Here is a 23023-nt window from a genome sequence, read left to right as displayed (position 1 = left end):
ACCTCGGTGCTGTCTTACTTCAGTCCACAAATTAGCTTTTGCTAACTAGTGTCGGGGCTGACTTCCCTCTCTTCACATTCATTTCCCTCATTAATTCACTTGCAGGATCAACCCTTTTAAGAGACTTGCTAACTTCAGAGGGTGCGAGAGACTCAGTTCTTTGGTAAGGATTACTTTAAGGATGCTGACAAACTGTTTCTCTGCTGACACCAAAGTGTAAAATTAAACCATCTACCTTACAGTGAAAGACAAACAAACATTTGGCTGAAAAACCAGGGCCGTGCTCTGAGTGGCAAGAATGAACAGCACAGACAATGGAGTGCTGCTTTTCAGGCATGTCAAATTATTCATCAAATCCTATAAGCAGGCGTCCAAAGCTTTAACTCACAAATTTCACTCCTTTTATGCTTACATTCTTCGTGCATGATGTATATTTTTTTGCAGTGAACTGGCAAGGCTGTGGGCTATAACAAAATCAATTAAAAATTCTTTCCTTTTTTGCCTCCTAACAGTTTTCACTGCACAGGGAACTTTTTTGTTAATTTGTAAGTGCAAACAAATATTTTCACAGCTCTGGAAATGACAAATCCTTGGTGAAGTTCCCCTGGGGGTAATGTTTCCCTGCCATCAAATCAACAGCCTGGTCTGTCTCCAAGATGAAGAGGGGGAAAGAAATCTGTTACTCCAAGTCTGTTGGACATGAAAAACCAGCGGCATACCAGGTGAGAACATATTTTTCTATCAAGCATTGCAGTATGTGGCCTTCAGTAATTACTGCTCATCTCCTACACTGTTCCTTTATTGAATTCGTTCTGGCAATGACTTCCATAGTGCTGCTATCAGCTCATTTCTCCTCACTGCTGCTGAACACAGGTACCTTGTGCTGCCTTTGCCTTATGCTTTGTGTCTGTGATCGACCATATTATGAGTGGAACTGAAACGACACCACTGGGTTGCTTGTACACTTTAAATCTGAGGCTGATGTCTCTGTTCTAATGGTTTGCAGAGAGGTTATTTTGATCTAACTTTTGAATTAATCGATCAACTTTTATCTCCAAGAGGAATTTTAGACAACTAACTGTTTGCAAAACAATATTTTATTAATAAAAAGACTTATAAACAGTAAGAAAGAACCCCCCCAAAAAAATCCAAAATAAACTCCTGGAAACGTGCCTCAGTTCTTCACTGTCTGTACAAGAAATTCCACTGGGTAGTAATCCTACGTACAAAGTTCTCTAAAGGTGGCTGAAAGTACAAAGGAAAGCATCATGCATACTTCTATGCACAGCCTGATAGACTTAACAATACACACAAAAAAATCTGTACATCAGTGATTAAAAAAGCCATGCTTTTGTGTAGCACCAAGGGGAGAATTACGTGGACTAAAAAAAAAATAATTCACTGACAACTGCAAGCCCTGCAATCCTGAATTAGGGACATGATTGACCAATTTCTGCTTGCAGTTTCATCTCTTCTTTTCTCAAGGGAAAATTGTCAATAAGTGCAAAGAGCTCGGCTGGTGTTGCTGGGAAAGGGTAGCGTTCCTTGTCCATTCCGTGCTTGTCCATCACCACAATGTTGAAATTGTAATGGGGGATCCTCAGCAGCAGCCTGCAAAATAAGGAACTCATTTTGTTTAAGCCCATCATCTACTGCCTGGACACTTCAAACTAATAAATGGCAGAACCAGCCTGTTGGGGTCTAAGCAGAGGAAGGTGGGGATGGTCAGAGGGGGCTACGCAGGGTGGGCTTTGTTTCAGCTGTAAGAACAAGAGTCAGGTAGAGAGCAAGGTGTCGGCATGTGCTGCTGGCTGTACCTCTGCATTAGGGAAGGGTTGAGGTAACTGCACCCAGCTCTGTTTTCTTCTCAGACCTCTGAGTGTTAGTCTAGCACGTGCCATTACCTGTTGCTATCACAAGAGGAAAAAAACAACAGAAGACCAAAAAAAAGTACTCTATACGTTACCTAAAGAAAACCACCGCGACAGAGCTAGAGTTACAAGTAAACTATTCCCTTTCTTGGCTGGACTCCATTTCCTCAGGCATATCACCAAAAGATGCTCCTGGACTGTTTTCCTAAATAACTACTACTCTCCCTGCCAATGAGGCCTTCACTTTTGGCTCTTGTAGTCCTCCTGTCCCTAGGAAATGCTGGCACTTCAAGTCTCCCTTTCAAGTGAGAACCAACCCCCTGCCAGTCTAAACCCAAGCCAAAACAGTTTAGGCACCTCCGTAAAACTGCTGAATGCTGTAGTCAGGCTGGGGAGGCTGAGATTGTTTCCCCTTTGAAATACTGCCCACACCATTTCTACATGTGGGCCTTCAAAGTGCAACCACTGTGTCTGCTCCTGGCCTGGCCACAGCCACCAGCAGAGCTGTTGCTGCCATCTGGGGCTGCACTGGCAGCTGCTCCAAGGCTGTCCCTGCAGTGTAATTGCAGACTGTCGTGACTGCATCAGACCAACTCCAGCACAAACACAGACACATACTTGAAGTGTTTTGCGTGGCAGCACCCAAAAATATAGGCCTATAATGCGATCAAAGGGATACACAGGGAGTTCACATGAATTCAGAAATCCACTTTGGGTTGAGCAAAGGGTCAAGGAAGACATGGCACTTGACAGAGCGGCATAGACTACATTTTGTTTCACATTTAAATGGGTCACAGCCTACTTAATGTGAAACAAGCTGAAGTCTATGCTCTTAATTTCATAAATACCAAATGCCCACGAATTTGCAGTAGCTATTGCACAGACAGAGAGCAAACTCATCTTGAAACTTACTCTGCAAGATCTACCTTCCAGTGTCTAGCTATATATGCTAGTAGGATAGGTATATTTAGAGAGTAAGATGCATGGAATCAAAAGGAATGCGTCTCAAATACTAAGGTGCAAACACAACAGCAGCGAGAGATTACTTTACCTGACTTGCAGGGCAAGTGACGGGGGCAGCAGCTTTACCCCTATTCTTCCTATTTGTGCTGGGAAGACGCCCACCAATTCAACTACGGTAACATGTCGGAGGTCTAAACCACACTGTGCTGGCTGGAAGGGTTAAAAGAAGAAAGAGGTGTGTTAGTGATCAGTGAGAGAACAGGGGGTTGTTTTGATGTGCAGCGAGTGTTCGTAAAGAGGCCGATCTTCTTCTGTCAGTGAGATGGTTTAAACTGAAACGAGCGCATACTTTGAAAACTCTTTAATTCTCACTGCAAAGAACTACAGCCTCATGACTCCAGGGGATGTTCAATGACAGATTCTTAACTACTCTAAGAAACACAACACATGGGGACCACCTAGGAGAAATGTAAACTTGTCTTCGTAATGACATGAAAAGATGCCAGGGTATTAAGGACTGTGCCAGTAATCTAATTTGGCAATCAAAGCAAGGTCTGTGAGATGGAAGTTGACTGCAGAAAGTTTTCTTTCATGCCAACTTGTTTAACCACTGTCAGGCAGTGGGAAAAGTAGTATAGCCATTAAATTTAGTATTTTAAACTATTTCATTTTGATCAATATATTACATTTTCTTGCCAAGTAAATCTAGTGGGGGAAAAGAAAAACTTTTTTTTTTTTTTGTAATGCAACTGTAACTTAAGCCAGCAGTTATAAACGTCATCATGTTCATATCCCAGTGACTATACTGAGTTTTGTTACAGTTACGAGAAAAGAAGGAAGATAGAAGCACTTGCCACTGTGAAAGAATGCAGAACTGGCTCCTTTCCCTGAGGACACAGATATGTTTCTGAGGGACATCCCTAAGTCTAGCAAGAACCCAACAACAGCATCACATTTACAACACATAAGAAGGACAACTACCAGAAGTCCTCTGTTTTTTGGAACAAAATACCGCAGTGCTATCTCCAGCACTCTGGATGATTTCTATGCTGAGCCTCTAGTTGTTACAAAGTCTGTAGCCTGGTTTGCATGAACTGCAACCACTGAAGTGCTAGATGGTTTGGGTTTTTTTCAGCTTCTTTAGGAGCTGAGTTAGGGAATGATGATTGAGCACAAATTAATATTAAATTAATTTGTGGAAGATAGAAGAGGGTCAGAACTGCCTGGGATTGCCTGACCAGTCACTGAGAGGCAGCACAACCCAGATCTGACTTGAATTGGAGACTGAGGAGATGTTTCAACTCAAACCCATGTAAAAATGATTAATCCAGAACTCCTGATGCTTCAGCCAGATCCTCCAGTGTCTGAACTATAATAGTTGAAGCTTGCAGATTTGTATCAGTGGAACTTGTCCTCTTGTGTCCTTCTTTAAAGAAAAAAAAATAGTTGCACCCCCCCTCAAAATGTGTTTTACCTGCAGCATTCCCAACTGCATCCTGTAGAAGAAGTTGGCTGCAGTAGGAGTGGAAATAATTAGCAGTCTCCGCTTCTCATAAAATTGATCCAGAAGTGCAGCTGCAGTCCTCACATTCACATTAATATTCATGGCTAGGATTAAATTTAAAACAAAAGCTACAGAGGACACTGAAAACAGATCTATTTCTGAAAGCACAAACTAGACAGTAGACGCACAAGAAATAATAATAAAGAAGATATGGGTGAAATACCAGCCTCATTGAAGCCAACAATTTTATTTTAAGCTGAGCTGGCTTGCAAGATGGATTGACTCCAGGTTGAAGTTTTGTAGAGAGCTTTGAGCTAAAACACACTTATCAGTTTGTGAGGTACCATCATCATCCTAGGAAAGAGCAGCTAAAGGTGGCAAAGGCTTCAGCTGTAAGTGCAAATTGGCAGAGGAGATGAAGATGTTGAGTTTCTTACCTCTGGGGCATTAAAGTTTGCAGCTGTATTCCACCTCACACCCCCTTCCCAAATTCTCACTGCCACCAGAACCATTGCTCTGGCAGCCCTTCCGGTGAAGTGGTGAAATACTCACTTACGTGCACAGGTTGGCTCCACTCCCGACCACCCCAAATTGTACTGGCATACTCTAGCTGGGCTTCCTTGCAGCTCGTAGCCACCAATGCAGGAGAACTCACATGTAGCACCATAGTTATTTCCATCACCTGAACACTTGATGTAGCCATTATCTGGGGCGTTTAATTTCACACAGCGCCTGACTTTAAGCAAGAGGAAAAAAAAAAATAAAGAGACAAGGCATGAATCATCCTGTTTGCTACTAGGGTAGTATGGCCAGTGGAATACCAACATAGAAGACATTTTTTCTATTTGCTTTCTATATTATTGGAGTCGTGCTTAAAAACCCCAACCCATCAACCAAAAAAACCCACCTCGACTCATATGTAAACTAAAATGATACATATGTATAGGAGTACACATGTGACTGTGGTATCATGGTGATACATGGTGGTATGACAGCGCACAAAGAGAGCTGAAGTTGAAACCTACTGGTTTCATTTATCTATATTCAACTCCAGATTTCAAGATCTGGACTTATGAAAGGGCAGCCCTGCTTGACAGCTGAAAAAACTCCTTGCACACTTGTTTGAGCAGCTCACAAGCAAAGTATCAGGGAGAAGCCAGCAGGAGGGGTGTGGAGCTGGAAGCAGGACCCATCAATGAAGCTCTTCCCTGACGTGCACAGTGCTGGCCACCCACCCTGCCGCAGGCCTGGACCCCAGGGTCTTGAGCAAGACTACCTTCTCCCTTTCAGCATCAACATGCAGTTTATATACGTATATGAATATGCAGACAAATATAGAAAATGAGAGCATTTCTCAAATTGCCTACTAAGCCAGATGCAAATCAGTGACTGTATTTCTAGGGTAAAACATCGTTCTTACCTCTGACTTTCACCAGAAATTTGCAAGTGCCTTTGTTTTCAGCTCTGTCATACACAGTGTAGTGGATTTTGTGGTCGCCTTCTGGAAAATGTGACCCTGGTGGCAGGCCTTTCAAAATAACACTAAAGAAGGACAGACAATCATAAATTCACCACTATTTTCCTACTGACAATGCTGTAAAAGCCTGAAGAGTGACGTTTGGGGTATGCTAAAATTGCCTGGCTGCGCTGCATGACTGAAAAGTGTGAGTAAGCAAAGGAAGAAGCTGGGCAGCAGCAACTGTATTTAAACTGGCTGCCAGCATCCCACCCCGGAGTCGTACAAAAGGGTCCCACCCTTCAGATTTTCAAGATCACAAGGGAGGCAGAGCGAGCAGGGCCTGCTCACTTCTTGTAAGACAATCCATGGTGTAGCCAAGTATCAGGCCGTGCCCAAAGGAACTCCAGCTTCCCCTTCCTTACATAAAGAAAAGTCAAGATTGATCCTCCCTTAATTTATATCACGATCTGTCAGGGCTGCAGCGTAACCCAGAGCTGGCAGAGTGTAAGAAAATTTTCAGCCTCTCACAGTGGGGATGTAGCCATCTGGCAGCTCCGCGCTACTCCTGTGATTATACTAATGCACAAAAAATGGAATAGAAAGTGAGATTTATTGTCACAGCAGAAGGCTGTGTTGACCCACAGCAGTGTTTTCACCTGGAACTTGTTCCTAGCCTGCGAACGTGTCAGAAGAATTCAGGCATGTTAAATGTATCCTCAGTACTTAAGCAGTGAGGTTGAGCAGTGTTCCACATAATGGGAAAGCTCACATACTCATGGGGCTGCAGGAGGAAAGCACTGCACACGCTATAAAACATCACGGTTTAGCAAGATTTTATAAAAATAGATTTATGGAAAAGCTTCCACAGATCTTCAGACCTCTTACTCATGTGACAAAGTCTACATGGGATATTCCCCCCTCCTTTTTTTTTTTTTTCCACGAGACATTGTTTCATCAAAAAGACTTCCGAATGTCTTTATTGTGACACTTCTCAAAGTTTTTATTTTATAAGGCTTGATTTTTTTTATGCTGTTAATTGCCATAGAATTATCACATTAGACTTTTAACTGCAATATTTTTTAATTGTATAATGAATTCTTCTTTCTGCTATTATTTAAACTGTAACAATAAAAAGGCAACGTCACTGTCTGTCAACAGCTTTTTTGTATTCACATAAAACTGTAAGCATCTTTAAGCTTACAACTTTAAGATTTTAAGCTTAACCAGTCCACTATTACAGAGTTAAAAGATGTAACTTGCTTAATGAAAAAAAAAAGATTTTCTATACTCTTTCCATTACAATAATCCAACCAGACTGCCATAAATAATGCATGATAAAGATGGGGAAAATCAGAGACAGTGGTACCATCACAAGTGCACCTTGCTCTTCTGGAAAATGTGACTGGGAAACCATAAAAATTGACACCGAAATTTTGAAGAAAGCATTGAGTTTAAATCCAATGTTTAGAGCTCCCTAAGTTTCAAATGAGAAACATTACTTTACAAGTTACTGCAGAACACTGTGTCGTCAGTCCTCAGCACTACTTCAGGAAGAATCCTAAAGGTGATTGCAGGTATTGTTTTGTGACACAATTCAGCTTGGTTTTTTTAAGACAGTCAAAATTGCCTCTGCCACTACCTCCAATGCACTATTATCTTTTCATTGTTATGTATAAAAGGCAACTTGCTGTAAGAAAACTTGTTGTATATGAGAAGAGACCCGCAAAGAAGCCTCTGGAAAATTTCACAGCTGCAGTCAAAACGCTACTGTCATTTATTCTATCAGCTCTAAAAGAACCGCAATAATCAGCTACCCCTCTGCATTCCAGGTCCTGAACGATTCAAGTTGCCCATTTTTAATTTTTCAATTAAACACGCAATTCTTTACAGGCCATTGACGTGTGGCATCTATCAATAAGCATCTTGGATGAATTACAGGGAAAGGGTACCTGGCCACCCTCATCAGCTGAATTACTAACCAAGGATCCCAGGAATAAAAAGGAGAAAATGCAAACATTTACAGATTTGTACCTACTCTGTCAGAATCCCATCAGCAGTGTCCCGTCCTTCTGGGGTGTCCCAGAACACTCTGGCCGTCAACTTGTTGGGCTCTGCGGTTTTCTCCTTCACACTCGGGCACTGGATTCTGGGAGGTTCAGTATCTGTCAAAATAAACAGAATCACAGAAATGGCAAAAAGAGAAACAACGGAAGATTGACAAACTTGTCATTTCGCAGGGAATTGCTGCTGCATTTGATTTTTTTCCAAGTAATTCTTACAATAGTGCCTTACAAGTAATACAAAACAAAAAGTAGACCGGCTAAGTTTTGAAAGCTTATTTAACCGCTACCAGAATATTGTGACTATTATTCAGGAGCAAAGGAACAGTGGTGATGATAAAAGAACCTGATGGAGGACAAAGGTGATGCCCAGCTACTCGTCTTCAGTCACTTCTGTTACCAATCCTGCCAGCACAGCAGAAATAGATGGGCAAACCAAGTCCAAACACCATCACAATCATTAATTTAAAAAAATAATAACCTGTCTTTAATAGCTTAGTCTCAGATTTTTGTACCATTGCTTGGGTTATGCCCAAAACGAAGTCTAAATCCATGGATTTATATACCAGCTTTAAAAATGAGCATAGAGGCAGGAATGCAAATAGAAAACAATCCCTAAAGTGCTGCTTAAATGTAAAGGGTGGCAGGCCTTGTCTTTTCATTTGCAGGGCAGACACAAAAACTATAATCTGGATTTCTTTCAAAAAAATAGCAATGCGAAAAGGTTTAGGTCTTTATAAAAAGCATCAAATATGCAAAATAATTTCACAGCCCCTTATATTCTACAAGCAACGCACAATGTTTTCTACCAGTACAACTCAGGCAAATGCAGCCCTGCTATAGCCCCTTCAAACTTTCAATGGCATTCCAAGAACCTGGGACTCTTAAAAACTGGCTTGCCTCTATTTCTCCTGTTTTCCTCCAACCTCAAACACTGCAGCTTTGTGGGGCACCTCCACAGAAAGAGCTCCTGTCTTAATTTTGCACAGGAAGGAGTGGGGGAGGCACAGGCAAGTAAATAATTCAGAGCACATCAGGAGTATTGCAAATTACCTTGCACAAATGCTAATTTTTGTGGGACTTTTTTGGTAAATAATGATTTTTTATATATATATACACACATACATCTCTCCTCTTACAGTATTGAGAGGATAACCACTGCTTTCTTTGTAGATCCTACTGAGGGGTGAAGCTAGGAGGAGTGGGTTCCCACTACAGGGAGTGGAGCAATCAAAAACGAACAGCAGAAGCCAGTCAACAGCTTTGGAAGCTTCTTGTACTTTACAAGAATGCCCTTCACTAAAGATACACAAAGCACTTAGTTTTTCTTTATGGATTCTTTAACTTTTTCACTTTGTGAGTTCATTCACTCCTCCTTACTTCATCTGCTACTGTAGGTAAATGAGCAGGATTTTCAAGCATCCACTCCGGCTGTAGGAAGCACTTTGTCTCCTTTCCTTATGTTTCTTATTCACCCTCTTATTTTTAGAGTACCTTTCCATTATGTGTGGAAAACCACTCACACCGCAGCCAGAGAGAGCTCTGCCCTCCTCTGCAAAGCTACATCACTCTCAATAACCCCCCTCAGTATAGCTGAATTAGGGTAGGAAATAACCCAGTCTCACCAAGGCTGCTTCTGGCTCTGGTTAGTTTACTGCGGTGACAGCTCACCACTGTGCTACAGACAGTATACATTAAATAAATGTAATGCTGGAATAAAAGACAGAACAGGATTTAAGGACACAGTGTTTTAAGCACTTAATTAATCAGAAAGCTCATTATGCTATTTAGCGCAGAGAAGACTGGTTGGTATGAACTGGCTTGGACTTCCACATCATAAAGACAAACACCACGGTTACTGTGGGAACCAACTCGCCAAGCACCCAGGGGCCAGGCAGCCTTTTTAGCTGGGCTTAAAAATTCCTGGAAAGGATATTTTCTTTGGTCATTTCAGCTGCCTCTTAGTATTCAACAGGCACTAAACCGCACCAGAATAACAACTCTTTGAAACGGACCAAGAGAAACAGCAGTGGCCACTGGGATGTGTTTAAACCAAACAGCGCTCCGGTCTTTTTCCTCGTGCCCTTGTACAAAGTTACAGCCAATCTACAGCATATTAAGCACCTTGGCCACAGCTTGGCAGAAGGAAGACAGACCTAAAAAGGCCCAACCCACTTAAATGCAAAGAAGGTGACCAGAGAACATCCAGGCAAATGCACAAGTGACAAAACCGAAACACAACCCCTGTCCCCCACCCCCCCCAAAAAAAAGCAACCCACCTTTAATAAAATGTATGACATAAGCAAGGTGCCCACCTGCATCTTAGAAAACTAAACTGGTTCCAAAACAAACCCCAAACGGAGGAACCAACAAGATTGCTGACTGCTGGGGAGGTTTTATCAGAGGGAAAAAAATCATCATTGTAAGCACCAGATTGTCAGGATCTCTCTCTTAGTACGTATTCCCAGCCAGAGCTGGAGCCAGGACACACTGCAAGGTGTCTGACCCCCCCACTACGGCTGGTCTTACACTTTTACTACGGTGTCGCTGCTGAAAGACCAGTGAAAAGCCAAGCGGATTTGTTTAAGCTGTTTAGCAGGGTTATGTATGAAATGGGTGGATCTTGCCTGCAAGGTTTACAACACGGGCAGGGAAATTGAGTTTTCACAAAAAGTTTGGCGCCGGTCAGCCATTACTTCTCTTACATTCTCGTCAGTTGTCGCTTTTCTCAGCTACTTGGCAGCAGCAACTGGTACTCTGGCTCCACGCTGGGAAGTAGCATTGCAGACATGGCATCAGGAGGTCAGCAGTGGAATACTCAATTTTAAAGCTGTCTTTTGAACTTTGTGGAGAAAAATGCTAAGTTTTCAAATAGGTTTTTGATATTTTATTTTTTTTTAAACATACTTCTGGGACTGGCCACATTAACAGCATCAACAACATTTAAATAGCTTATTAACTGCCTTTCTCATAGTTTTTAAAGGATTATGTTTACTTGCTTGTGAATTTGGGATGACGAGGAAAGAAACAGAGGGATGGTACTGAATGCCCACCGCTTGCTTATTCAAGAGTCCATATGGGATAAGTAATCGGCCTGTTGCTACATAAACACGCTCTTATTACTGATTGCTAATGACATTAAATGATGGCTGGAAGCTAATTCAAAACATTACTCTGTGTCAGAAGCATAAAGAGATGAAGAGACTGGAAATCATAGAAGGGGGAATAAAAAACACTGTTCTGCTCTCCCCGCCTCCCTCTCCAAGGCATTGCTCTGTATTTCAAAACATCCATTATCAGGGCCTGTATAAGCTTGTTTCAGACATCCGTAGTTGGAAGCTGTTAGTTAACTACCTATCAATACAGTCTTAGGATGTGACAAAAGGATGACTTAGCATGGTGACAGCCATTTACCACAGCCTCTGTTATATAATCAGCAGGAAAATGAAACCTTTCTAGAAGAAAAGACAGTGACATTTTTCAGTCTTCTAAAGGAAAATAGCTATTTCAATCTATGTCACAGTGCATTAAGGATATAATGGAAATACTATTCAAGTGAGTATTGGCATTTTTAGCTAACTGATAACCAAAAGCAGCTGTACGTTGATCTTTTTTAATCAAAGTTATTTCAGCAAAATGAAGGATATCCTTCCTCTTATAGGAGGGTGACAGACTGCTTTGTTAGGACAAAATACTCACTGTCTGTAAGGACTTTGGTAAGCGACTACTAAAACATACCTAATGCTCTTTAATTAAAAAAAATACCTTTTTCCTCCCCTTTTAATGAATACCTGTTTCAGCAATGATAGTAGCCTTTCCTACATGGACCTTCACTACTACATTGTGAACCCCACATAGTTTCGTGCAAAACTGCTAAGCAGTGCAACTGCAATAAAAAAGAGGAAAGACCCTTGTTTTCAAGAGGATTATTAATTCAGGTCTGCAGTAATTTTCCCATACTTCATGGTAATAACTGTAGAGTCCCCAGGCCACTTCCCTACCTATTCTCAATGACACGCACTTTACCAGCCCATGCCTACAAACACACATCACATCCCTACTGTGCAGAGTACAACTAATTGCTTATATGCTACAGAAATAAGCCAGCCTCTTTGCCTTTGCATTTCGTTGCTTCCCTCACCTTAATTTTGTTCCTCAGCCGAACGTGAGCTGTTTAGCCACTTCTCTGCTGGCCACTGGTAAGCTTTCATAGGCTGCAGTTCACTAATGACTTTTCTGTAATTACTGAATTACACTAAGGGATATGTGTTCTGCTGCATCATACTGTTAGGGTCATGTCTGGTCACAAAAATCCTTTGCCCTATTCTTTCAACCTATCAAGAGGTCAAAAAACCCCTTATTAAACAGTTTGCTAACTATATAACTCACTATTTGCACGTAGGAACTGTGTACACACAAGATTTGAAAGGGTGTTCCTTTCAAATAGTTCCATACTATGTGGTATTACTAGAACTTAAAAGTATTGCTTTTACTGGGTTACTTGGGACTTGCAATCATACCATACGCAACAAATATCCTGCATTTCTGGAATCAAAAAGAAGTGTTAGTGCTAACTTAGCCTCTTTTTTTGCTTAAGACATACTTGCTTACTCTACTCTGCAAGACAGCATCCTCTGTAATAAGCACCTCGTTGCTGCCAACGGATGAGGTTCTGAAAGTGCCAGGAAATACAGAAGACAACATTTTATCATTCCCAAACTTAAAAGGGTTTGTTTTCCTTCCTCTGCCCACACCACTGAGAAGGACAAGGCTTGTTTTTTTGTATATAAAAACAAGAGACACCACAAATAGTCTAAGCATAAGCAGCAGGCTCATTTCTACATTTGTACAACACCAAGTAACAGGAAACCTGAACAAAACTCTACAAATGTCAGGCCACAGTGTAGAAACTCCAAAGCCATTTGCTAACCTAGACTGAGCCACAGGCATTCTGAGGAAAACCACGTTACCATACACAGAAAACACTGAGCACAACTACTCTACCACCCACAAGCTTAAATTACTGATAGCCAACTCAGATGGCCAAATACTTTCCTTTGTGGGTGGCTGCTGAACCTTTTATCAGAGACTTCCCAGAAACAAAAGCAGCAGCTGAAACTCAACTATCTTCCTAAATCTCATTAGTAGGAAGGAAAGTTAAATTTCAATATTTACTTATCTCTCTTCTGATTTTTGTATATAAAACCAATTATTCCAGCTCAGGTTCCTGGGAGACTCCTAACTATGTAATGAAAATTGCTGGCATAACTAATGTGAACTAGGCTGAAATTTAGTTTAGCTCACTGCAACCATGCTGGTAACATTAATCCAGTCACATTCCCTGGATATATCTGGAAACCATGATCCCAAGAAAGAAAAGTAACAGAATAGGTGAGACAAAGGGTTTAGTTTCAAACCCATTTTATCATTACATTGCAGAGAGCAGGACAGACTCCAGCACAGAGAACATGCTAGAAGAGCAGCACAGTAATTAGAGACTACTGAGTCACCCAGGAGACCAGGGAAGGCTGTTATAAGCATTGTAAAGCACTGACCATTTGCACGAACCTCATTACAGTTATACAGTGATAACACTTGGACCTGATAGCATGTGTGTAAAGAAGATGGTCACGTGGGACTGAAAGTACTAAGTGACAGAGAGCATTCTGCATCCCTTGGAAAACTGTTCTCTGCTACCTCAAAAGGGACAGTTGCTTTTTTTTCCCCCCCGAGGAGGTGGAAAAAAGAGCATTTTGGAATTCATTTGGATGACTCAGGCACCAGCAGGTACCTCAAGCTGTAGACTTTCCAGGATGCAGACTAACCATCCTACTTACCAACGCAGGATGCTGGCCGGCCACTCCAAACTTTGTTGTCCATGCATGTTACTATACGGTCGCCTTTCAGCTGGTATCCCGGTGAACAGTAGTACTCACACCTTGAGCCAAAGTAGGCACCGTCTAAACACTTGAAGCCCCCATTGGTCGGCATGGACAGGGTTGGGCAGCGCTTTTCTGGAAAGGAAAAACAAAGACTTCTGGAAACCTGTTATCCCCCTTTATGTGAATGTGGGGTATTACACAGAAATAAGGATTCAGATAGCAAACAACAAGTGGGAAAAAGTCATCTTCCACATGAGGCTTTTCGCACTGTTCTTATTAGTTGCATTTCAAATTTAACTTTACATACACAGTGGCCTAATGCAATATTTATATGAGCAAAAGATGGAAATTACCTATTCCTCTCTACTCAGAAAATGTTCTACTGCAAGAACAGTAGCACCTGATAGCACCTGACACAAATTGTGTCAGCTTACAAAATCCAAGATGGGCAATATCTTAAAGCAGAGCTTTATGCCTCTGTCATAAAATTATTCCCACAAATCAAAATCCCACACTCATAAAATGTTCCCTATCTTTGCCCTCTGCCAAGAGTATTTGTACCACTCATGATACTTTTCATGCCATGTAGCACTGTAAGATCATTAGCAACAAGCCAATATGCATATCAAAGTACACTGTCAATGTTTAAAATGCAAATAACAATCCCAAGATCACTGTTTCAAAGGCAAGTAAAATTTATTGTCTGCTGAATCTGAGGTACAAGCCACACACAGAGATTTCATAGCTACTTACGTTTGCACAGCACTTTCCCAGACCAGCGTTTGCTTGATTGACAAATTAGCTGCTGAGGGCCATGCAGTTCATAGCCTTTTTGACAGCGAATATCACATCTTGTCCCCAATACATTCTTGTAATATTCCCCTTGAGGGGTCCTGCAGTTTGCATAGCCATGTTTCACCTTAATGGGGGAGCACCATGGTGTTTCTAGCACAGAGAACAAAAAAAACCACTCATAGTACTTTGTAAAACGTGAAAGGTCAGACACAAACATAAAATCACTTTCTTTATTCAAGGTCACAGAGAAGACATAAAAAAAAAAAAAAGTCTTATTTAAAAAGCCACCAGTCCTCAAAGTGGAGAAGTAACAGTGCAGCAAGGTGTACTAAGTCTTATATACCAGAAGGTCAGCCCTTCAAAGGCTGGCAGCTCTTTATCACAAAACATTAAAGATTGTAGCCATTTGAAGGGGGGGTGAGGGGGTGGTCTATATTTTTTTTGTCCATGGAATAAGTGTGCCACCATGTGGACAGTTTGATGACAACCGGACCTTTTTTCCCCCTCTTGTTTTTTTAGATGGATATATCTCACTTCTCTTTGGTAACAAAAATTTGCATTGGGACCACCTTTGGTCTAGCTGTAGCTGTAATCTTTACAACATTTAGCTCTCTCACTGCCCACTGAAAATAAAACAAATCTTCCATAATAACTGGTGCAGTGCAGGATATCACCTTGGCTGAACTCTGTGATAGTTCAAGCTCTCCCACAATTATAAAGGCTGTGACTTATATAAATCATCCTGCCATTTTGTCAAGCCTGTCTGTACACATCCTCCATGTGTCAGAACAGCCACTCGGGGTTTAAGTACAGCTCCAGATTTGCAAAGTCACTTTCCAAGTCAGCACCCAGGATTAACGCTGAACTGGGACTTGGGAAGCACGCAAAACCAGCAGCTCCCTCCCTGTTCTCAGCAGTTCTGTGGTGCCACATTGAAATACTCTTTGTTATCACCCACAAAATGGCCTTCTACCAGCAAAGGGGCACACTACCATTGCCAAGATTAAATCTGAAGGCAACTGTCCAATCCAACAGACTAAGGGAAGAGCTTTCAAAAAAGATCTGACCCTATTCCTCTCTTTTTGGTAGTAATTTGTAGCTTCCAAGTGCAACGTGCTTTCAGGCACAATGCATGTATTTAACAGAACAAACCCCTGCGCTTCCTTCAGAGGGTGTTGATGTTCATTCTATATACTTAGCACATATCCAGAAAAGGGAACCCCAGCTGCAGAAATTTAAATCCAGTTCCAAATATGCTTAAAGGTCTGGATTTTGTGTATTGTACTCTTCACCTCAAAAGATGGGTGGGCGACTACCTTTCCTTAATATCATGGAAATGTAGCCTAAAGTACAACTACCCTCTAGTTGCTCCTGGATGCAGGCCAGTGACATATGGATGGATCTGACAAGTCAGAGGGAAGCTGGAATTTGGCTGGGACTTCATGGCTAATGCTCCTACCAAACCCACAGGAAAAAGGGAAACACATAAAACTGAACCTTTAATAGAAGGTCAGGACTACACTTTAAAATACTCAGGATATAGGTACTACCTTCCTGTGAGCATTTAATACCATAGTGTGATACTGATGAGTGCAGTATCAAATAAAGACTTCCCCTTCCCAGCCAAAGCTTCAAAATCTTTGTTTAGCTTGAACACAGGGTGCACCAAGAAAGCTGTGCTTTTTCTGCAGTGAGCAGCTTCTCTGGAGGAGTTTCCTACATGAGGAGTGACTAAGCCTGCCCCTTCTCAGCTCCAAGATTTGAAAAGGGCATATTGAGAGGGAAGAGGGAGGGATTGAAAGGCAAAAAGAGAAAGATGACAGGTCCTGAAATCCTGTGTGACAATGTGTGACATGCGGGAGGTACATGACAAAACTTTCAAAGTCTGCAAGAAAGATGGAAAAAGAAAAAACAAACCACAAAGAGTTTTAGCCTTCATCCTTAAAAAGTAACAGGAGACATTTAAAAACAATTTCTCAATCCTTTCTAGCATATGTTCACTTTAACTCTGAATTCCTATGATTATTATGTACATTTTTCTACACGATTTAGATCAGCTCCACACATAAACAAAAATCAATACAGCCTAGTATATTTCTCATATATGGGATATTTATATTCAGTGTGCAATGTCTCTAAGACATACACTTTCCCAATGGAAATTACATTTTGCACTTACATTTTGCTGTGCTGGTCCCGAATCCACACAAATACCATCTGAGGACTAAATTCAGAGACTAATCATCTTAAAAATCACCTAGTCAAAACTAGCTTTTGACTAGATCAAGAGCAGGTTGCTCTAGACTAGTCTGCTTTTGAAGCAGTTGTCTTGTACTACGACATGCTTGTTTTTGTATTTTGCCAATACATGGGGAAAACCCTTTACAAAGATGTGCAAATGGCATTACACGTGTCACCAAATACACAGGAACTAAGGCAAGGGAAATGAGCAGACCAGCCTCACAGCACACAGTAGCTTAGGGGTAGATTGCAGTTCAGCTTTTTGGCTAAGCCACACAATCATCCCATCTCTGTTTTTTTTCCACCTACGGTCCTGTTTTCTACAAGTACTGAATGTCAAATGTACCCTCCACTATTTACCACAGAATTATGAAAACGTAGTTTGGTGGAGAGTGGTTTTTGTTTGTCTGGGGCTTTTTTAGAACAATTTCCTGTCCTTCACTCTAATCTCTATCCCATACTTACCAAAAGACATAGAAAAAAAAAGCCCATCAACTGACTTGGGCCACTTTGTTGAGGGGCTGTATCACAGTGACTCACATTTTTCATGCTTGCTGTGAACCAAACTAAAACTGGGAGAGCAGGCGAGGGGGGTGAACTAACAGGAACAGAAGTCCATCAGCTACTGCTGAAGTAATGAGTGATGACAGCACCCATCCCCGCAGCCCCCTTAGCTGCCCACCCCACTGCCACTGCTGCAGCCTCAAGCATCACCTCTGACCACACTGGGGGAAGCCATGCACTTTGGATTCACAGGTGGCTCATTCACCTCCTGTGGAGAAATCCTCCTCCTCCTGAGCTAACAACAGCTTTTCCATGATCTCCCCTTCAGTGGTCTCATCCCCCAAATTCCCAACTTTTCTGTCCGTCTTCTTCTCCTGCCCCGAGACCCTAAATGTCAATTTTATTTTTTTTTAAATTAAAAAAAAAAAAAAGCAAGCTTTTCTTGTTTGCCGTAGGATCTCCTCAACTAAGGAGGCCTCAGGGTTTTTTTGCCGAAGGGTTTAAACCTGAAGTTCCTAGGAGAACACTGACTGAAGGGGCACAGCAGGGGGGATGAAGACTCAGGTAGGCTGAGATTTTGCCCCAGCCAGCTAGGTAATCCTTCCGCAAATCAGTTCAAGATATTTATGCCTCAGGTTTTCCACATATATAAGGTGCAAACGCACATGGCTGATTTTCTTTGTAAAGGGTGTGAAGACAAACACACTTTGCAACATGAACAAGAGGCTAATAAAATTAAAATAAACAAAAAAAGGCAAAGCAGCTGTTTCAGGTATTGCAAATTGCCAGAGTTGTTCTGCAAATTTTTGCAGCTTTACAAACCAGCTTGCCCTGATTAAACTGCTGCGTATATATTTTTTAAGAAGTAGCTAACAGCTAACAAATGCAGTTTAATGCACAAACGGAATACTGAAAAAGAAAAAGCCCTTCCTGTAGTGTTGTTGCAGCTACAGTGGTCTACACAGAGAAACAAAGCAAAGGCTCCTAGGGAGGGGTAATAACATCTTTTACTGGACCAAATGACACTGTCAGAAAGAAAAACAAAACCAGACATGCTTTTGGACGCAGATAACTTGAAGAGCTTAGGAGGAACATCTGTTTGATCTAAATCACTGAATGTGATTAGAAGAAAGTGGGTGAGGCAGGCTTTATAAGGGGGCAAATATCTGGGTTTAGACCAACTGATACCACTGAAAAAAGCCCCAGCTAACTTGAAAAGCTGATGTGCCTGAAAGCACATCAAACGATACAACAAAGTTTTAGATCAAAGTTTGTTTATTTTTAAGTGAAGGCACATACTCGTTTTCAAAGGCTAAGCAGCTACATAGAATATTTATGGAATATTAGGGCTAGACGGGGCCCCCAAAGGTCACACAAGATGTTCTCTGCCTCAAGACAAGATCAGCCATCTTCCCGAAGGCTTTGGGAATAAGAAAAGCTACAGACTGTTACAGAACTGTTATATCCAGGAAGCCTTTCCTCATCAAATATGATCCCAGCCCAGCCATGCCAAGTGGCTGCAAGGAAAGCATTTTCTAGAGCATCATTTCCCCCGATCCCTCAGTCCTGTTTGAACACCAGCCTCAGCTGAGCATTTCCTTCACAAGCAGCATGCAAAGGGACAGGTTGCACTGTTGCTTGCTGGTACATCAGCCAACAGAGCTGAGGGTTCACCAGGGAGGAAGGGAAAAGCTCTTTAAAAATGCCGTGGGCACAGAAGGTCTCAGTGATGTTTCTCTGGAAAGCTGAGCAAGTTGAAAAACGTTCAGATGAAGACAAAAGGGTTTGGTAGGAGGTCGATTCCCCCCACAATAAACTGCAATGTTTTGTTTGCAGATGCCAAAGAGGATGAATTTGTGTGCTTGCTTGTACTGTTTAGTGAGCGTGTGTGCAAAGACAAAACAATGCTGCTTATGTATGCTATCATCAGTTGAGAAAATTAATTTAGTTATTTGTCACTGGGAAGTTTTATTTGCTGAGCAATGGGCCATACCCAAAATGCTGGACTGCATACATAAGGAGAAGCTCTGAAAGTAGCTACTCAGCCCATTCTTCCTTGCTTTGTCTGTTTCCATCCCCTTCCCCCCCAATACTAACTTAAATAAGTATGCTAATGAAGAGTGAGCCTTTTCTACTCCAATGCTTTATACTCTTAGATTCACATTGTCTGATCTTCAATGTTTGGCAGTAGTGCTTCCAAACTCAGAACAGTTTTTAATATCTGCATGAATGAGTCATTATGTTTCACTTACCCTGGTGACACTTCGGCTGACATGAGTATAATCCATTTTGGATCACCATATAAAAGGAATTTATACAGAATCCGCATTTTAACTACTTGCCTGCCCTGGCATGAATTGGCATTGACTTATCTTCATGATCTCTGGAATACTTTTTCTATGTGTCTGCTGAGTGTTACATGTGAAAAGGCAACAAAAAGTAAGTTTACCTAAACAAAGCTTTCGAGAAATATTTCTGCATGTGTTTGAAAGCAAAATTTTATACTGAAGTATTTTACTGGGAGGAACGTAAGACATTTATGAAAAGAGCAACATAGCTGTAGCATCTGTGCTTTCCTCTGTTGTTCATAAATGTCTGAATCACTTTATGACTTACCTCCTACAAGGCCCATTGATTCTTTGCAGGGAATCAGTAACATATAAGACACCAATGCCCAGTATTTTCAAGTAATCAAAATGATTTATTACAATGCTAGCGTGTCCACATATTAGTTTGCTGCAGTTACCGTTTAAAGTGACAAATTAAATGCTACCTTTCTTTACTGTCTAGGCTTCTGAGGGATTTTGGCAGAGGAGAGGGGTATTGAGACAGAAGCAGACTTTTTAAGAAAATGGACAGAGTAAATGGAGTATTTACAGGTAGTGGCAAAAAGCTTCTGAATCCTGCCAAATGGCAAAATCTTCTAGAATAGGGAAGAAAACCTGAATTTTCTTTATAAACATGCAAGTCCATTCACTCCTTCATCCAGCTACATATTTTGGTTCTGGAATGTACACGTTCATTTGTTAAACACATTTCACTTGGCATTTCAGCTAGCAGGTTAACCTGAAATGTGATCAACTTTATGGGAAAAAAACTCATGAAAATCAAGTTCTCTTGCGTATACTTCTATACATTACCATCGTAGGCTCAGGTTTTGAGTTAGCTTATCATTGATGGTTTTGTTAGGATGTATGAAGAAGAAAGAGAAGCTCTTCCTAGATTTTCATGATTTAACAACCTGATCTTCCAAGAGCAAAGGCAGTGCAAAAGTTACTTACTCAGGTGCATAAAAGAGTGGTGATCAGTATTTTGTCTAATTTCCATTGTTCAAAAAAGTAGAAATTAAATCTTGATCTAAAAATCCATGAGAAAAACCATGGAGCTGGATCTCCAAGATTTTTTAATCCATGAAAAGAAAAAGAAGGAAGCTTTCTTTCAGCAATCAGCTGATCCTCTTTAGCACATAAGCAAAGCATTCACCTTTATATCTATTGCGTGCATACACATCTTCGTCATCTTCAAGGGGTGAATATCCCGATCCTACAATACAAAATAGAGAAAAAAACTGCAGCAAGAAAGGAAATATAAATTAAGAATAAAAGAAAGCTTTGCAAAAAGACATGCAAGATTAGGATGCAATAATCTATGCAATGCCATCAGCATGGGCTTCTCTGAAGCTGAGTCATAGCAGACCCAGTTTATAGTGAAGTTGGAAGGGGCAAACCGATTTGATATTCAAGTAAAATAGCAAATCTTTCTCTCTGCTCCTAGAGCAGTGCTGTGCAATGCCATGTTGCACATGTCAAGCCACAGCTCCTCTATTAAGTTGATCTATTAAGCAGAGAGAACAGAGGAGGTAGGGGGTGAAGGGGCACATCAAAGGTTTCACTATAAAGTGGTTCCATAGTGTAAGTGGCTGTTAATAGCCATCAGGCCAAACAGCAGAAGTAAAATGTGCATAACTCAAGAACAACTCTCTTTTACCACCTGTACAATCTTCATATCAAAAACAAAACATTGAGGTACATTACCTGCAAACAAAAGTTACACTCAAATCAAAACCACAGTTTGGTATCAACCAGTCTTCTGGGTTTGTTGTTCAAAATAAAGAGATAGTATAGTCCTGTACTTCTAAAAATCTGTGCAACAGATAAAAGCTTAAAATAAAGGTAGAAAATGCTTTATAAAAACAGAAACCATTTGGAGCATCACCATTCAAGTAATTCATCAATAAAACATGGCAGTCAGCAAGAAAGCCTTTAAAATATCCTTAAGCGACAGTTACTTAAAATCAGCAGCTTCAGCGCATGAATTCTAGTCTGAATTCTAGATAAGTCTTCTCCAAGAAAGTGGTCTCATACAAATTTCCCCTCTGAGAAATCTTTCCAAAAACCTTGCATGCAATAGGCAGGTACTCAGGAGGCTCAGCACTACGCTACAGGAGCTTCTCACACACGGTATCTCCAATTACAGCTATGGGGTTATTTCATCACCATTTGATCAGGTCTGACACCATGGTCTGTACAAGCTGCTGTTTAAAGTTATGCTAAATAAAATAATGCAGGCATCTCAATAAGCTACAAACTTCACGTGCAAAGCACACAATTTTCTACAGAAATCAAACCCAAAAGACATTAATGGCTAAGACGATTTAGCATAAGGATAAAAGAGCTACCAAAACAATGTTTATCTCCCTAAAATTACTGTCAGCATCTGTCAACAGATTCCACTTATTATAAAAAAAGAAAATAAAATTCCTGGAAACAAGCAAAACTTTACTTCTTACTCTACCTGCCTCAGGAAAACCCAGGAGAGAAACCCAGCCCATGTCTCTGGCAGCTGCTCCACAGGAATAGCTTTAGTGCATAGGGTCCCTCCACAGAAGGGCAGTGCCCTCCACAGCACCAGCCGCAGTGCAGCTCGGAAGGGTTTGGACCACCTGAAGATGAAGGCCTTTGCATCTCCCGTGACTGTTTCTTGCCTCGTTACTTGCTCGTTGGGTGCTAGCACCCAGGACCCGCGACCAGCCCGCAGCACTCACTCCAGGAACCGTGGGGAAGAAGGGGACACATGCGCTCCACATCAAACCAAAAACTTGCACCAGTACTACAGCTCTGTGAACCATATGCCTGCATGTGAAAAATCAAGAGTTGTGTTTGAATCTAGCATAAAAGTAGCAAAACTCACAATTCACCTTGGGGCCGATTCAAAGCTTGTTGTTATCACCGGGAATCCTCCCACCAGTGTTCAGAAGGCTTTGAGCTGAGACCTGATGAAGTCAACTTCCAAACAGCTTCTCCCCTGATGAAGCCAACTTCCAAACAGCTTCTCCCCTGAAACTGAGGGCTTTATACAGCACAGGCTTCCGATCACTTGGGAGCCATTTCTCTGCATTTTCAACTCTGTGTTGTTGTGGTTGAAATTCTGATGACTAAACACTGATCTCTGAGAAACTTCTCAACATAAAATCGTTAAAGTTTGTTGCACTTCAAGTCTGCAACATAAAGAGCAAGCTGTGATCCCCGAGGGCTTCATGGAAGCCTTGATATGTAAATGAACACCTCTCTAAACATCAATTATTCTGTCAGAAATTTACTATTTACTCAGTTTGAGAAAAAAAAAAAAGTTATCTCAGTGTTACCATTCTTAATTGTCCAAATTTTAGTGTGCAGTGACATTAGCATTCAAAATCAGTACATGTTAGAGCTATGTGAGCTCTTACGTATTTACCTTTACTTAGA

General features: G+C 41.3%; 1 protein-coding gene across 1 annotated transcript in view; it reads right to left on the bottom strand.

The window, feature by feature from the left end:
• Positions 1 to 1083: 1083 nt before the first annotated feature.
• SRPX (sushi repeat containing protein X-linked) overlaps positions 1084 to 23023 on the bottom strand; it is a 42921-nt gene continuing 20981 nt past the window's right edge. Inside the window, exons 2-10 of the mRNA XM_074149224.1 lie at positions 20763 to 20824; positions 14493 to 14684; positions 13695 to 13871; positions 7833 to 7959; positions 5759 to 5880; positions 4895 to 5074; positions 4309 to 4442; positions 2923 to 3044; positions 1084 to 1611 (exon numbers count right to left, since the gene is read on the bottom strand). Of these exons, the coding sequence (XP_074005325.1) occupies positions 1431 to 1611; positions 2923 to 3044; positions 4309 to 4442; positions 4895 to 5074; positions 5759 to 5880; positions 7833 to 7959; positions 13695 to 13871; positions 14493 to 14684; positions 20763 to 20824 (1297 nt within the window). The 3' untranslated portion in view covers positions 1084 to 1430. The remainder of the gene's footprint in view (positions 1612 to 2922; positions 3045 to 4308; positions 4443 to 4894; positions 5075 to 5758; positions 5881 to 7832; positions 7960 to 13694; positions 13872 to 14492; positions 14685 to 20762; positions 20825 to 23023) is intronic.

The sequence above is a fragment of the Numenius arquata genome, chromosome 1 (assembly GCF_964106895.1).
Source record: "Numenius arquata chromosome 1, bNumArq3.hap1.1, whole genome shotgun sequence".
NCBI classification, from domain to species: Eukaryota; Metazoa; Chordata; class Aves; order Charadriiformes; family Scolopacidae; genus Numenius; species Numenius arquata.
The sequence above is the reverse complement of the archived record's forward strand: the minus strand, read 5'-3'. Positions and strand labels throughout refer to the sequence as shown.